General features: G+C 47.3%; 1 protein-coding gene across 3 annotated transcripts in view; it reads right to left on the minus strand.

The window, feature by feature from the left end:
• COL27A1 (collagen type XXVII alpha 1 chain) overlaps window positions 1–16,321 on the minus strand; it is a 167,247-nt gene extending 150,926 nt beyond the window's left edge. For all 3 annotated transcript variants that reach the window (XM_009666966.2, XM_009666965.2, XM_009666964.2), the window contains exons 1-3: window positions 16,077–16,321; window positions 6,561–6,631; window positions 137–1,584 (exon numbers count right to left, since the gene is read on the minus strand). In XM_009666966.2, coding sequence (XP_009665261.2) covers window positions 137–1,584; window positions 6,561–6,631; window positions 16,077–16,132 — 1,575 coding nt within the window. In that variant the 5' untranslated portion in view covers window positions 16,133–16,321. The remainder of the gene's footprint in view (window positions 1–136; window positions 1,585–6,560; window positions 6,632–16,076) is intronic.
• Between the last annotated feature and the right edge of the window lie 243 nt (window positions 16,322–16,564).

Genomic DNA, 16,564 nt, shown 5'->3' on the forward strand with positions numbered 1-16,564 from the left:
AAAAGTAACAGCGCTTGCCTTCCACTTCAAGGCGCCAAATTCCACTAAACATTATAGAAATCCTTGCAGGTTATGTTTTGCCAACCAGTCAGCTGAATTTCAACAGCAATAGTTATCATTATAAGTCTGAACTTACCTGGGGTCCTCTCTCTCCTTTCGCTCCTGGATATCCCAGTAACAATGGAAATGGAGTGGGTCCGAGGGGATCAAAGATTTGATACCCATCTGTTGCAGCTGGGGTTGTGAGGTTGAAGACCTGTGCTCTGGCTCTGGTAACGGGACGAGCAGACCCCAGAGGTGGTTTGGGGTACACCAGAGGGACATCACTAGGATCTGCTTTCCTGGCGGGGGGTGGCACATGCTTCTTTGGAACAGGCCCATTGTTTGGCTTCTGAGGGGTTTGTTTTAGGGTCACAAAGTGGACATTGCTGGTTGTGTTATCAGTCATCCTTCTCATTGGCTTTACAGTACTGGCTGTTTCAGAGGGCTCAATGGTTGGTTTTTGGTTGATCTTGTTTTTGGTCTCTTGCTCGGATTCCTTCCTGCCTTCCTTGGATGTAGCAGGGCTCTGGCTTGTAGGCAGGGCCTTTTTGGCAGTGGGAAGGGGAGTTTTCTCCATGCGTGCGCTGGGAGTTGGATGAGATACCCTGAGGGTCGCCGCTGTCACCGGAGAGCGCGAATGGGTGGGCGGCCGAGTTTCAGTACTCAACGAAACAGGAGATGGTGCCACCGCGACCTTCGTGGCTTTGTTTGTCAGTCTTGGCAGTGGCAGTGTGGATGAGACCGATGGGATGGTTGTTGCACCTGAACCCTGAGTCTTTAAGGGTGCAGTGACCCTGCCAAGCTCCAAGGATGGGGTCGCAGTGGTCAGGTTTTTCAGACCCTGAAGCGAGGGCTCCACGTGCTGTGGGGTACTCGGGGAGGCATTGGGATCCCTTGGCAGGACTGGGATGAGGGGGGGCAGGTTTGGCCGGTAGGTATCTGCTTGCCTGCACTGTTTTTTCAGGTATTTACAGTAATGATGAGCTGCCTTGGCGGAAGGATAAATATCGAACTGGCAGATGGCTCCTTCGAACTGCACGGAGTGCTGGTTCATCTTCCCAAAGAGGAAAGACCCATGTGGATCCAATGCCTCGTCCTTTTTAAAATGCAAATCTGCATGTACTCTGCGCTTCCCACAAGAAGTAAATAAAGTGACTGTCTGGCCTCGGATATTGATGGCCATATTGTGCCACTGGCCATCATGGACATTGTAATCAAAATATACAGAGCGCTTGTGGCCCACATACACTATAATCTTTCCAGGCACAAACTGGACCCCCAACTGCAGTTTTTTCTTTTTACTCTTGACGGCAAAGAGAAAAGCATTGTTGATACGGTGGGAGCACAGGCTCAGCACCAGGACCAGGTCAGTGTTGGAGCCTGTGGGGAAGATGGTGCTGACGGGTGCTTCGATACGTGCTCGCTGAGTGAAGATGACCCCCGATTTGAAAGGAATGACCCCCTGAGGAACTGCACGTGACAAGGACCAACCACTCGATGGCTTCTTCCCTGCCAGGCCCAGTTTTTGAAGAACATCCACATCTGAAAAGGAAGCACAGAGAAAATACGAGTTGTCAGGCAACCCAAGGGCTGGATCCACAGAAGAGGGATCGAAGTGGCCAAGGGGCCAAGTCAGTCAGTGCAAAAGGGAGACAGGTTACAGGAAAGCACAATCATCATCTGACACAAGTGTGTTCAAATAATCAGAATACAGAGCACTCAGCTTTTTCCTCCTGCACTTAGTGTCAGGAGCAAGTGCACACTCAACTGAGTAATCAGCAATTCCCAAAAATGCATCAGCTCCAGGGTGCATCCGGCTCTGTCCTGTCCCACTAGGGACCAGCTCCAGATGTTCTGGAGGGAGCTGACCTCACCACAAGGAAATTTCCCACTGAGTACCAATACTCCATTTCTTTGGGATTTAATTCTGAGTACTGACCACACAGCTGGAGAGGAATTTTGAACAACAGACTGAGCTGGGATTGCAAAATTTTATATCCCCAGAAGGCAAGGAATAGACCTTTCAAAGGGAGCAAAAGCCTCGTATCTGTCTCTTTCCAGATTAGAAAATAGCCGCTTTTGATCTTTGAGACTCTGAAGAGTTTAGGGAAGTGAAGGTGCCTCCCAGCATGAAAAAATTGCACCTAGATTTCACTGAACTGCTTAAGGTTCTCAACAGCAGCACTTTTTCCCCCAGGAGATCAGCTTTACATTATTTTCCTAAGTAGGAGGAACCAGACCTGGTTTGCAGAGAGCTGAGAATTTAGTTATGGCCCTCGCTGAGTAGTAGACGTAGGGCTTGCCTCTAGCCTTAGTCACCTAGGAGTTGGGTGCCTTGTTTAAGAGAGGATGGGAGTGCTGTCTGGAGGCACCTATCCCTCTCTCCTGACTCCTGGAGAAGCCTGCAAAGGACAGGCAAGCCAAACCCTCTGGTTTCTTGCCCCATGGTCTGATAGGAGGCACAAACAGCTCAGAGTCCAAGGCAGATTCACAGGCAACAGCAACACAAACTGGAGCCAGCTGGCTGCAACTTCAGCTGGACTACTTAGCTGGGGAAGACACTCAGGTCTATGTGGAAAGAGCTACAAAGGTAAATGTGTCCAGACCCGAACAAGGGGCTCGCGTGCCCAAAAGCTTGCTTGCTCTACTATTTGGTCTAAAGAAGATGTTTAACACATGGTAAAGACAGTTAAAAGTAAGCCTGTAACGATTGCCATGACACTACAACTGTTGAAAATGAGCGAGGAGAATAGTATTTCCTTCCCTCTTCCCTGCCCAAATGCAATCCCCATTATTCAAAGGCCTGCTAACCAACCTATTTAACTGCTCATTGGAGAAGCTAGGCCAGGCAGGCTGCTTGCTTTGGCTATTTAATCCAAATGCTGATCTCGCAAGGTCAGAATTTAACAACCAGAAATGCAGCAGTGCCAATCATGGCTGCGCATCAGCTAACATCAGGGGATTGCAGTTTTCCTAGATTAAAAGAAAAAGCAAATCAAAGCTTGTTCAGACAAAAAGAAAAAAAAACACAGATGCTTTTCTAAATGGGCCTTGGAATTTGGCCTCCTTCACCCTTAACTATTAAATATTCAACGCAGTTCTCAACATTTGGAGAACTGGCACTCAAAAGAGTTCCTCAGCATTGGCCAGGAGGGCTGTAGACTCAAGCCAGTCTGAGGCCTGTAACATCTCTGGCCAGGAAAGGAGGATAATAGAGAGAAAAGCTCTGTTCCTTGACTTTGGCAAAAATCTTGGCCTTTTTTGTATGCAAGAACAGGTCAATCAATATTTACTTTGTCTGAGATCAGCTTTATTCCCATCTCCCTTTTTTAAGGCAGCTTTAGTCATTCTCTAGCAGAGACTACCCTGGAGAAGATGTGTCAGACATGAAAGGGGATGGAAATTTTCCCACTCTATGCAGAGGGGATAATTTATTGCACAGCATGTGCAAATGTTAATAACGGTACTTCTCCCATATTAAGAAATCTTGGTTTCCCACCATCTTTATGCCATATTGCCCAAAGAGGATGTCCCTCAGCATAGCAAAGGTAGAGCCTTCCCCTCTCTGTGTTGAATGGAAGAAGCACAGCAGTATCTTCAGACTGGATCACTTCCAGAGCCCATGAAACAGTAAAGGCCAAAGACTGTCTCTAGTGAAGTCAAGCGGAACCCTTGCCACAGACTTCAAAGGCATCAAGATTTAGCCCTAAGGAAATAAGTTTACTGCTTAAACTGGGAGCTAGACTTCAGCTTCCAATTTCTAGATGTATTTTTAGGTTTTCTCCCAGAGACAGACTGTGGAGTGGCTCTGCAAGACAGAGATACTTTACACTCCAGGAGCTTACTCATTTGGTAGCTGCACCGCAGAGACATAAGGACGATTCCCTGCTCAGGGGATGCTGCTGCTGTTCGAAATACCAGTCCAACTGCCTCGTTAGCAACTGCATCAGACAGTGCTCAAGAAAAGGAGAAAAGCATAACCCAACCTCTCCTCTCCCTCAAAATCCACTAAGATAGAGCCAAATTCTAGATGCTTACGCAATGCCCGATTAAAACAAACATAAGTGCAGGACATACATGTGGATTTTCCAACACCAGGTCCAGGCACACAGCTCAGGACTCCTGTACACCCAGTCTGTCTGCCTCTCCATCCCATGCCAACTGCACTGAGCTGGTGGGGCAAATCCCCAAGGATGATGAGATGTCATCAAATAACGTAAAATGCAAGGTAATTTTGGCTTCTTTAAATAGCTCCAACTTTAGCAAAGCCTTTTTTTCCTCCCCTTCAAATTTTTTCCTCAGTAGGTTTTTCCATCAAAATACATTATTTAAAAAATCCATTCACTTAGAGCTGCCTGGTCCCAGGTGCCTTGAAGCCAGTTGCAGCACTCCTGTAGCAGTATTTGAGGGACTGGGAAAACTTTTCTAACGGAATATGAAGCGAGATGCACAAGAGATTCCTGAACAATCATGTGATCATGTCTGAAAGAGGGGATAAAATGTTTTATTGCCCTCTCCTTCCCCCCCTCTTACTTTCCCTCCCTCTTCCCCCACACCAAAAACTTTACAGAAGAAAGGAGTAAAAAGGCAGAAAAGAAAACGCATCTCTGCTTTTTGGATTCTAGCAGCTGAGATCTGATGCCCGCAACCAAAATTAGCTTGAATAAACATTACATTTCCAAAATTTACTGCCCAGACCCTTAGTCAGTGCACATCAGATGAACTCACTAACTCATGATATTCTGGATTTGTAATGCTTATGGGAAAGTAACCTTCTGCACTCCCTGGCTTTCCAGTGCGCAGGAAGACCCCTAAGCCTTATAGCAATAACTGTGGTGTTTTCAAAAGCCAAAAGCATTGGCCTAATTTCATCCTCACTCAGATCTAGGAACAAGCTCTTATTTGCTTTAAATAAGCTCTTATTTGCTTTAGTATATCTCATATTTAAAAATCTTGAGTAATAAGATGGTCTCAAGTCACCGGTGCTGACTTACAGCCTTTGCCTTCTGAGAAGTTTTTGATGTGGGTACCCTAAAAAGTAGCCTGTCTCCCACTGTAAGGAAACTGAGCAGGACGTTTTAATTCCTTTATCACAGAGAAAGTACCCACAAAGTGGGGAGATATCTACCATGCCTAGGTAACGCAGTATGAGTAAAGCAGGAGAGTTTGGTTTATACTGATTGTAACAACCAAAAAAAGATGTCAACATCCCATAATTATCACAGGAGTAAAATGACGAATAAAGATAATTCTAAACAGCATATTAAAGTCTACTTGAAAAAGAGATGCCAAGACACATTATTTGTTCTGCCTCTTTATGAGCTGACATAAAACTTGCTCTGAAAACTGCTTGACTAAGTAATTCAGCCAGATGTTCACCTCTTTCGCATTGAAGCAGAATTTGGAAAATATTACATTTTTCAAAATTGCTGATGGCAGGGATGTATTTTCTTTTTTCTGTAAAAACGGCTCCATGGGCTGGCTTACAGCTGAGCATTGACCAACTTTCTATTTTTCCTTCATGTTTTGGATACTAAGAGGAGAGACCTGGAGCCTGCTAGTCCACTTACTGTTGTCTACTTATTATAGAGGAAGCTGTTCAGTTCCAGCGTGTACCCGGAGTAAACCATCCATGTGGAAGAGGTGTTGCTATTTTAAGACGAGATGGCTCCCTGACAAACAGACGTTGCAGAGACGCTCAGCTCCCACTATCAGCTGTAAACACAGATTTCTTTTATCTTCGTCAGCTCTGAAGCTTTCTGTCTCCTCGTGCAGGGTCCCCAACTATTGTACCCCAACCTTTTGTCCTGTGCCCACAGCAGCACTGGGAGGGGGTGCTCAGAGAGGAGTGTAAAGACGTGGTGAGAGTATACAAACACCTCCTATAGAATATTCTCCCTGCAGCATAGGGGCTACTTGAGCCACACATGGGATTTCTGTTATTAAGAAGCCCTGTGGGACTTTTTCTTGAATTCGCCTTTTACTTTTAGAACTCACTTAAGTTCTGTATGTACAACATCCTACGTGCCAGCACTGGGTCACACAGGCATGATTGGGTTGCATTCAAGTCAAGAAAATACCCATCTGCCAGAGACGTTTATTTTCTTAACGCCAAGGCCTCAAGAGACACTATCTAAAAGCAGTTAAGTGCCAGTAAATGCAGGTAGATGCCAGCGACATTTTCAGATACACCTAAGTGCTTCATTCCCACCACTTCCATGCTTCATTCCCACCACTTCCACGAGGCAGACGGGCACTTCTGCAAATCCTACGGGGCACAGAGTCACCCGTAAAAATCTGGTTCTTTTGCCAGCTGTTAACTGCATCATCTCTATCACCAGTACTGCAATGATCAGCAGTAAAAGCATTTAATTCTACGCATTAGGCTCAGACATTGATTAGATGATGTTCCTAAACTCATACAAAAGCCCTCAGCTTTTACTTTGATTGAAAGGTAAAGGAAAAAAAGAAAGAGAGGAAAAAAAAAAAAAGGCAAGCAATCAACAAGTACAATTTACCTTCAGAATTTCCCTGTGTGAATCCCAGGAACCAGGTAAAACATAAAACAGTCCAGAGAAAGCAGAGTCCCCTAAAAATTGGAAGAGAAGAAAAAAAATGAGTTTCTACAATGTTGCTAACAAAAACTAGCACTGTTAAAGGCCTTCTCCTTGATCACAAGTCTAGTGAAGTCAGTGGCAGTGTCCAGCTGACTCTAGGAAATGGAGAACTGGTGCTCAGCGGAACAGCACTCACTTCTGACTGAGATTTCATTTTGCTGCCTGAGAGCGATCGAGAGTCCCCTGGATTCAGTGGGTGGTCTTCCCACCAGCATTATGGGCACTGCTCAAGCCCTGAACTGGGACTAGACCAGTGCCTTTAGATGCAACATCATCAGTGCCAGGTCAGCAGCCCCTTTGCTACTGTTGCTTGCTGGCACTAGTCCTGTCTAGGGCATAACACTAGAAATGTCAAGAGGATGAAGCGGTAATTCAAAATTGGAAGGTCAACAGACACGCTAGGAGTGAGGCTGCACGTGCATGAGAGTACACGTACAAAACGGCTGGACGTGCACTGATGTGTCAGCTGCCTTTGCATTTCAGCAAAGAAAATCTGAGTCCTATTGCTTTTCTACATACTTAAAATTGTTCTAAGCATAAAATCCTACTTACATCTATTAATCTCTTAGCACCCAGTTGCAAAGATGGGGACCAGCGTCTAACCACTCAGCACCCTATCCCAATGTCACTAAGACTTTCTCATTAGTTCAGTGTCGCTGGAAATCTTAGAAAGTGTGAGATCTGCATGCAGCTGAGTACAGTGCTCTAGCAAATGCTTTTGTGCCTGCAAAGAAACTGGGCAAACCTTTCTGTTAGCTAAACTTTAAGCCTCGAGGTGCCAGTGAAAATGACAGCAGGGAGGAAAGCTCTTACCAGAAAGGTAGCTGAAACCCCCCTTTCCCCACCAACTTTCTTGATTTATAGCCAAACGACAAACATAGGAAACTCCTCGGTTAAGCTCACTTAAACCTGTCAGTGGAAAGTTTGAAGACTGAATCCCCTCGTCTTCGAGAAATGAGATTTAACAGCTTAATCAGCAACGGTATTAGGCAGCTAGAGGAATGGAGACAAAAATGCAAACACCACAGAGTCCTCAGCCAGAGGAAAGCAATGCGGACCTTGCACTTCACGAGTTGCACTTCATTTCAGCCAAAGCAGTGTGAACGCTGGGACGCCCAAAGCATGGCTGAAGTGCAACTTGCTCCTCTCTTCCAACCTGGCAAAGCCAAATCGTTTACCATTTAGTATTAGAGATTACATTTCTCCTGCCATCAAGTCTCAGCTTTAGCAGAAGAAAGTGTACCCAGAGACAATACATTACCCTGGGCCGGGCCAGGCCAGATCCTCACCTAGTGCAGGACACTGATTCCCTCAGCTAGAATGAAGTCACAGTGATTTACACATCAGCTGGGAAATGCAGCCTTGACCATAAAAATCCATGCAGGAATCCAGCTACTAATATTTTAAGGCTTGAAGGGACAAAATACTGGAGCAGCCTCACATCAGCTGGGAAACGAATGAGATGAACCACATCATTCCTTCGCTGTTTCCATTACCCTGACCCTGGGCTGCGCATTTCAGGAACTCAGGGGCTGCTTTAATTTGTACGTGAAGGAACTGCAGCTTGGAATAGCCAAATCATGGTATTCTTTCACTATGCACTATAGCTGAGCATATGCTAACCAGAAACCCTCGGAGAGATTTCCAGCTGGGGAGACCTGGCCTTTTTTTTTTGGCTACTTCATCCCACAGGATACAAATGTCAGAGGGACAGCGGACAGCTGTGTCCTGGTAACCTCTTGTCCTAGTTCATGCAGGGGAGTTAAGAAAGGCAGTGAAACGTGATGATTCCTCATGGCCACCTCTAGCTTTAGATTTTTTATTACTTAATTAAAAGGGGCTAAAATCCACCTCATAGAAAGGTCTACGTTTCTGCACTTACACCCAAAGGAGCAATGCTCTGTTAAAACACGGACACAAGTCTACACACGCGTGGAGCAAGGGCCTCACCAGGGCTCCAGAGAGCCAGCGATGGGGCTCGACTGCCCAACGAGACCATAGGAAAATAAGGGGAAGGGGTGGGCAATGTGATGGAAACTCCTAGGAAAGGAGCCCTCCCAAGGTTCAGGACACCTTCTCTCTGGTGAGGATGAGACTTGCGCAGCCGTATACAGAACGGACACCCATGCACAAAACACACCTAACTGAAGCCCATGTGGTTTTTTGGAGGGGCACAAGAGTACCTTCACACCCAAAATTTGCTTCCAAAATCCTTGCTGACCAACACGGTGATGGGACGAGCCTCAGGGAAAATCTAGCACGTAATTCCATTCCAGTGACACTGACTGGGCTGCGAAGGAGACAAACGCACAGGATGGGATCCAGCTGGCGTCAGCTCTGCTCCTGGACCCCTTGCACAGCCAATACTCTAAACGCTGAGAGTGGGGACAAGAGCCAAAACACTGAAGAAAAGCACTTTGGCAAAATATACCAACTTAATGGAAAAAGCAAAAGTAGCTTCCTAATGGCAGATCTGTGACTGATGGGGCTGTTAATTATTGCAGGTTTTTATAACGCAAGCTCTTTTTCCGTTACAACTCCACAGTGACAGGATCGCATAAGCAACTTGAGCAGCAATAGTAAAGGAAGACTCTTCTCCTTCAACAGGACTCTCAAACCCACCATTTCCTTTATGTCTGCTTCTTCCCACCTCCAGTGATTTTCACAGAAACTCTATCGAGAGGCACCCGCTAAGGGCACTTATTTCTTATGCTGGCCAGGGCCTCTGAATATCAGAACGAGGATCCTGTTGCATTAGTTGCTAGGCAAAGGCAGGTCTGAGCCACTAAATACTTACGATGTAAGTCCATGGGACCCTAAAACCTTTCCAGTGGAGACATGAACTCTCTTTATATAGCAAAATGAAGCGACTGACTATAGTTTGGTTCTGCTTTGCTCCTTTCTGTAGATTCCTTTGCTCAGTCCACGAGAACTAATTAGTGTCAAAAGTGCAATGCAAGAGAAAACAGACAGAGAAGGACAGAGGAGCGCAAAGACGAGCAATAACAGTTCTCAGGCTTGGTGGTGGCTTTAGCATCTTCCCAGGAAGGATCATGTGTACGCAGATCACAGCTAGAATAAACATCCTGAGGAGTTCCTATGCAGTTCTTGCAAAAAGCGAACACAAGATCCTTAAGTCCCGATGTGGTGCCTTCAGGATGTAAGGAGAGGATTGCAGTTCCTGGAGGTCCCTGCACATGGTGGTGTGAACCCATTCAGAGACATGCTGAATTCAGGACTGCTAATTAGTATACAAGTCGCAGAACTATGCCCTGGGTTTTCAGCTTCCAGACTCTATCACCATCTTCTTAATGAGCGTTAAGAGATCAGACTTCTGAGCACAGCAAGTTGTAGAGCCAAGGGAAGAGCCATCACCTTTCTATGCTGCCCATGCAGAGGGTGACTTGCTGCCAGGGCCAGCAAAGTCGTGTTCGAGATGGCTGTCTCAAGAGTGAAAATAAAGGAAAAATGCTGCCGAACATATTTGCTCTTACCTGACAATCACTGGCTTCGGTAATAGAGGAATAAAGCACTATAGTGAACCTACGGACAATGTTAAGGTGACAGCCACCAGGATAGTCTTGCTTTGGAATTATCAGTAAAGCAAAAGTGTAAGTTTGACAAAGCTGAAGTAATCTGTAGAATAGCTGCGATTAGCTATTTCTCTACTTCACAGTTTCTGGAATTAATTGTTTGTTTGTTTGTTTTTTTAAATCAAGAGTTTTGCTCCCCTTCCTTTTTTTTTTTTTTTAAAAGTCCAAATGATTTTGACATCTTGTTTATTCAGATGGGTCAAAGACAAACAAAATGTTCCAATGGTCTAAATCAGCATTTTTGCTTTTATATATATATATATATATATATACATATATACACACACACACACATATGTATATATATTTTGCCTTTAATTACAGTGGGAAATGTCTTCAAAATTGCAAACATTCTTGCAGGATGGAAAAACGATTCCCCCCACTTCCCTCTATTGAGGTGTAGTTTTTCAGTCCAAAAGGCCAGAAAGCCAGCTGAATGCAGAAAATTGCTTTTCAAGAAGGGCAAATCTACATTTCTAGCTGTAGATTAGACAATGTTTCTTAAAAGGATAAAATGTATATGTTGCTTAAGATCCTACGCACATCACTGCTGGTGACATTTTAAAAGACTCCCAAGCAGTTTTGACCATCAGCAGGAAACAAAAATCACAGTGCACATGCACGGGCTTCAGACTGCACTGTGGAATCAGTCCCACTCCCAGCTTTTTGGGGGCAGAAACCTTATTGTGGACTAGTATTGTCCTTTGCACAACAAACTGACTCTCTGGGGCGTCTGGGAAGTACGGTGTTTCTCCTCTCCCCTTCAGTTTCAGGACAGATCAATGGGAACCTACTGTAGTGCAGATGTCCCTATATTGACCCTGCATAGTCCTTTGCTGGAACTTTTTTGCAGCATAGGCCAACTATTGATGTATACTTCTTGTCAAAGATTTTGTCTGGTGCATCCAGGCCCTGTTGTAAAAGTCGGCTTGCCAAGGGGAGTAGAGTTTCTGCGGTGTGACTGAAACAGTATTCATTTTTAACCTCCATTCAGCATCTTCTCTTAAGGGGGGGGAAAAAAAAGCAGACAGGCAGATAGGGTCTAGATAGATACGTTTCAATGGTCATTTTAAAACATTGACAAATCCGAGGCTCCTCTAGAAACTGTTAATATTCAGTGGGCAAGAAAGGAAATTCACTTCTCCTCAATAAGACTTTAGCGTTCAAAAAAGCTTCCCAAAATACCGTCCAATATCAAATACAAAAACCATCCAGAATCCAACGCACCACTCTGCTGTGAGTGAAAGCTCCTGGGTCACACACTTATCAAAACAGATTTTCACATGAGAACTAAACATTCATTGCACATGGAGTCAGAGAGGAATAGGGATAAAGAAGTGGGACATCAGGGTGGCCACCTCAGCTCTAACAGCACTCTGAGCAGAGTACAAAGCAGGAGGGTTTCAAAGATTGTCCCACTGTTATTACTGGAGACTACAGTAGCACAAATGGGAAACTCCCTCAGATGGGAAATCTAGGCCAGACTGAGACCCATCCTTGGGATGATCCTGAACTGGAATGTCTCAATTGCTCCACCCTGCCCCAGAGTTTGGAATATGTGTGTAAAACCAGAAATTCCCAGGGTTTCTCCAGCTCTATTTCTGCCAAATCTAATCTTAATTCAGGATGAAAAAGCACTTAGTACTGTGCCTGCAGAGGTCTATCTCAGGGCTTTGGCAACTGTGGACCAGAAAAAGCTGCGGCTTCCTTAGGAGGAGGCCCCTAGTAGTGTAAGAACGATCCACCAGGGCCTGATGAAAAGGAGGAATCATATTCACAAAGGGGAGGGATCTCAGCTCCTGGCTGTGATACAACAGTAGATCTCAAGTACTGCAAAGAAGCTGTGCTCTCCTAAAGATCTGCATATCAGCCAGGCATAAAGAAGGTCTGGATGCATAAAGAGGGCCTGGTATTTGCTCCCCCAGCACTTATAGCGCCTCTGAGGATTTCTCTGGGAGGGAAAAGCAGATCTGCAGTGCACAAAACATGGAGATGAAGCATCAGCTTCTCTCATGGTGCAATCCTCCCTCCTACAGACAGATGCCTCACCTTGTTCTTCTGAGAGTTTATGCTGATGTCTGCAGGTGAAGGGCTGATGGGTTGTGAACCACTGGTCCTTGCCCTTCTGACTGGGAACCAGAGACTGTCTTTGCATCGATAGGGAGTCTTTCCCGATCCCTTGCTCACCACCATCGGTCTGGGTTGTTGACTTTACTACTGAGGGAAGTGACAATGCTCACTGGGGCCTTTGCCTTTGTGTTCCCAGTGATGTAACTGGAGCCCTCACCAAACAGAAGCGCAAAGCATGATCTGTCATCCAACTCCTTTTTTGTCCTTCCAACAAACTTCTTGGCATTCCTTCGTTCTGTGAATGGGATTTAGCAGAGCCATACAGCATTCCCAACTGTCTCCATTTGAACTTCAGTATAAGTCCATCATTTCCACTTATGTCCCTGACAGACTGGCAGAGAGAGACAAAAAGCCCATGCTCTGTGTCTCTGCCTGTTTGGACATTTCATACAACCCCCTCACCACAAGACCTGGGCATCCCCTGGTCGTTAATGCAACCACAATAAACACCCTTTTGAAGCTGAGCAGCTTTTATCCCCTGCAGCCTGGTGCAGAGATGGGATGAAGCTGGGAGCTTTATGAAATGACTGGCTCAAAGGGACGCAGGGAGGTACAGAGGGGGGACCTGTACACTGAATCTCAGCCTGTGCCCTAGTGAGGACACTGTCCTTCCCTCCTGGGATACACCTCCAAGACACCTTGCAACTGCCTCCTCTTTGCTCCAAAGCACCCAGTACACATGCACCACTCATCTGCCTGCTGCTGAATGCACTCATGGTGCCATAGTCTATCCCCAGGTCACCTACCCTGCTGGCTGTATGGATGGTCATTTCCCCCTAAAACAGGAGCTGGCACTTCCAGCAGCCCTTCCAGGCCTTCCTGCAACACTGGCATGCTGCCACCCTCCTTGGAGGTGCCGGGCGGAGCTTTATAGCCAGGCTTGAGGTGTTCTTATCTGGCATGTGGGCCAAGTTGCCCCAAAGCAGCATCATACCCAGTGCTGTGACAGCTAACGGGCACCCAGCTGAGGCCTCCAGAAGTATAAGGTAAGCAAGCCTCCTCCATGGCCAGGACACAGCACTGGGGCTGTAAGGGGCACGATGGCACAGCCACAGCTAAATAGCCGAAGTGCTACAACCTAGAAACACTCCCACTCATACACAGTTCAGTGCAAAACCTTCTGCAGCCTTAGAGACCCTATTCTCACTGAAAATGCATCAACAGAAATGATGAAGAGGAGCCTTACAAAGCCTGTAAAACTTTGTGTTCTTCTGGTTCTACAAGCTTTGGCTGCTTGGGCCAGGACAGGGCCTTTGGTTCCTCCAGTGTGCTCTACAATTGATTCTCAGCATGGAAACGCAGTGCTGGTCAAGCAGCCCTCTCACTTCCATCCATGGTTCTTCCTCACCTCTGGCAACCACCCATCTGCCAGTCACCAGTCACAGCTCCACAGGATGCTGCAGGAGCACTGGGACAAGCAGGGCCCCCAGTGCCACGTGTGAATGCACTGAAAGGTTCCCAATACGAGCTGCCTTCAGGCAGCGCCACCCTAACCCACCCTGAGAAAGGCTCGAGGGCACAAAGGTGTCTTGGCAAGCACAGGCACAAGTCAGCTCTCAGCTCAGAGGAGGTATTCAGGCTAGAGGCCTCAACAGGAGCATCCAGCTGCAGAAATGGTAGGATGCAGAGCACAACTTCTCGAAGCAAATATAAACCCAGCACCAAAAACCCATCAGGAGATAATGTGAAGGGTAGCAAGCGACCTCTGCTGAGGAGGGAAAGAATCAGCAACATGCTTGTAAGGTATTTAACTGAGAGGAAATCATGGGAACAAAAGACGCACACATTCAGAGTCACTGGTAAAGATCGAAGAGCAACAAATTTCCCATGGCACTGCAATAGGCAAACCCCGTACAGCGCTAGTCTGGCACACCGAGATGCAAGGACAGCTATAAACCTCGGCTGAGCAGGCAACCATACTGCTTTCTCCTGCCCTGCTCCCGGTTCCTTTTTCCTAAGCCTGACCTCAGCAGGGTCTGGACGTGCCCTGGGCCTCGAGCAGGATCCCTCTGTCCTCGTTTGCAGCATGATCACGGTAAACTTCTCAGTCGTGCTCACAAGCTAGTCCTCTGTAAAGTGACCTTTCCTTGTGCCAAGCATCCCCCCAGCATCGGGGCCCTTCTTTTCCTTGCCTTGCCATAACACAGCAGTGATCTTGGACTTTCCAGTAAACCTTTAACCATCTGTTCCCCTTTAGACTTTTCCATTTTTGATCGATAGCCCACACTCACGTGGCCCCAGACCTCCCATGCCAGGCTGGTATTTCTTTCAAGAAAATGCCCAGCACTAAAAAAAGGTGCAACTAGGAGACAGTCTAGCATCTCCAGACATGCCAGAGCCATGTCTGGGCAAAAAAAAAAAAAAAAACCACCCCTAAAGCACCAAACTTCAGTCCCTACGAGCACATAAACACACATACACTTCTCAAGGAGAGCTGCCTGCAGCCTCTGGGAGCGGTTCTGATCTCGCCACATAACTTTACACACAGACACATGCACGCATGGAGAGCGTGCGCTGCGCCTACAAAGGAAGCTGCACATTCATCCACGTCCAGACTCCAGGCGCGGCGCCGAAAGGGGTGGCTGCGGGAGCCGGGGTGACCCTCGCCGGGTCCGCGCGCACGGAGGGGAGCCCAGAAAGCCCCTTGCTCCGTTTCCGTCCTTTCACCCCATCTAAGTCTGGCAAGAAGCACAGGGATCCTGTACACAACTTTTTCAAACTGCCAGGCAGAAGAATCCCAGTCTTTCCAAGGGAGTGTCGGTAAATCATCATTACATCCGACAACGCAACCAGAGAGATTAACCCTTTGCTAGTCCCCAGGAAAATAACAACAACAACAATAATAAATGCAATAATAATAATAATAATAATAATAAAAGCTCATGGAGTGGAAAAGATGGCTGGCAGGGTGTGTGGTGTAATTATGCGTGTGTGTGCGTGTGTGTGTGTGTATATATATATGTATATGCATGTATACGTGTGTATATCAAACACATGAATAACATGCAGCCATGCACATGCCTGCCTTTCTGAACATGCCCCTCAGCCCTTCCTATGGTTCTCCCACTTTTTGGAGGACCGCAGAGGAGATCTCCAGGTACTCGTGCCCCCACGTCCCCACAGCGTGGGGTCACAGAGCAGTGTTTCCACGCTGCCCCAAAGAAGGGCTGCAAAACCTTCCCCACTCGCTGTGCCTACAAAGGGTGTGCGTGCACGAGGGGGACCGTGGAGGTGGAATTGCCCGTGCCTGCATCTCACACGGGTGCAACACCCGCGCCCTCCCCCAGCCCAGTTCGCGGACTAGGAGCTCCTTTCCCCAGTGTCTGGGAAGAGGGGGGGGGTCTCCCCTGTCCTCCACAGCACCGTGCCCTCTCCCCCAGCCCCCCGTGCTCTTGCCCCCTCCGCACACCTCAACCCCACTGCCACCCCTCCTGCTCCAGCTGGGCCGCCCTCTTCCCAGCCCATTCTCCTCTCCAGCCCAGCACTTTTCACATCATCCCCTGGCAGAAGGAATGTCTTCCCCCACCCCATCCCAAGCCACCCGGGAGCAGAGCTCGCCTTCTCCGGGCTGCCTCTTCCCTCTCCTCCCCCTCCGGCACCCCGAGCTCCCCTGCCCTCTCCGCCGTCCCGGGAACCCCATCGCCGCCCGGGATGCCCTTCCCCAGCGCCGGGAGAAGTAGGACTTTGTACTCACCCCCTGCCTGCTGCGGTAGCTCTGAGTCTGGAGACCGGCTCTGATTCCGGCTCCATCACGTTTAGTGCATTGTCTCTTTCGGGCAATTTTTGCAGCAATCCATCAGAAAAAGGGGGACAGGCCGGTTTGTGGGTACATCCTTCCCAGGAGCTCAGCTCTCTGCCTCTCTAAGGGGCTCAGCTGTGTCAAAGACACCCCCTGGCCCGGACGGCTCACTCCTTCCTCCTTCTCTTCTGGGTCCTTTTGCTTACACAGATCTTTTAATCCCATTTAACTCCCTCTCGGCAGACTGCAATTACCTTGGGAAAAAGGAGAGAGAACAGAAAGTACACGCTAGGAAGCCAGGCTGGCCCATGGTCGCTGGATTTCTTGCCTCTCTTTTTTTCCTCCTTATTATCAGTACAATTTCTGTGATCTCTGGTTTCCAAAGTCCTTGATTGAAAGTGTTTTTTTCTTAGCTGTTACTTTTTTTTTTTTGATTTGGTTGG

This window comes from Struthio camelus, chromosome 20 (assembly GCF_040807025.1).
Source record: "Struthio camelus isolate bStrCam1 chromosome 20, bStrCam1.hap1, whole genome shotgun sequence".
NCBI classification, from domain to species: Eukaryota; Metazoa; Chordata; class Aves; order Struthioniformes; family Struthionidae; genus Struthio; species Struthio camelus.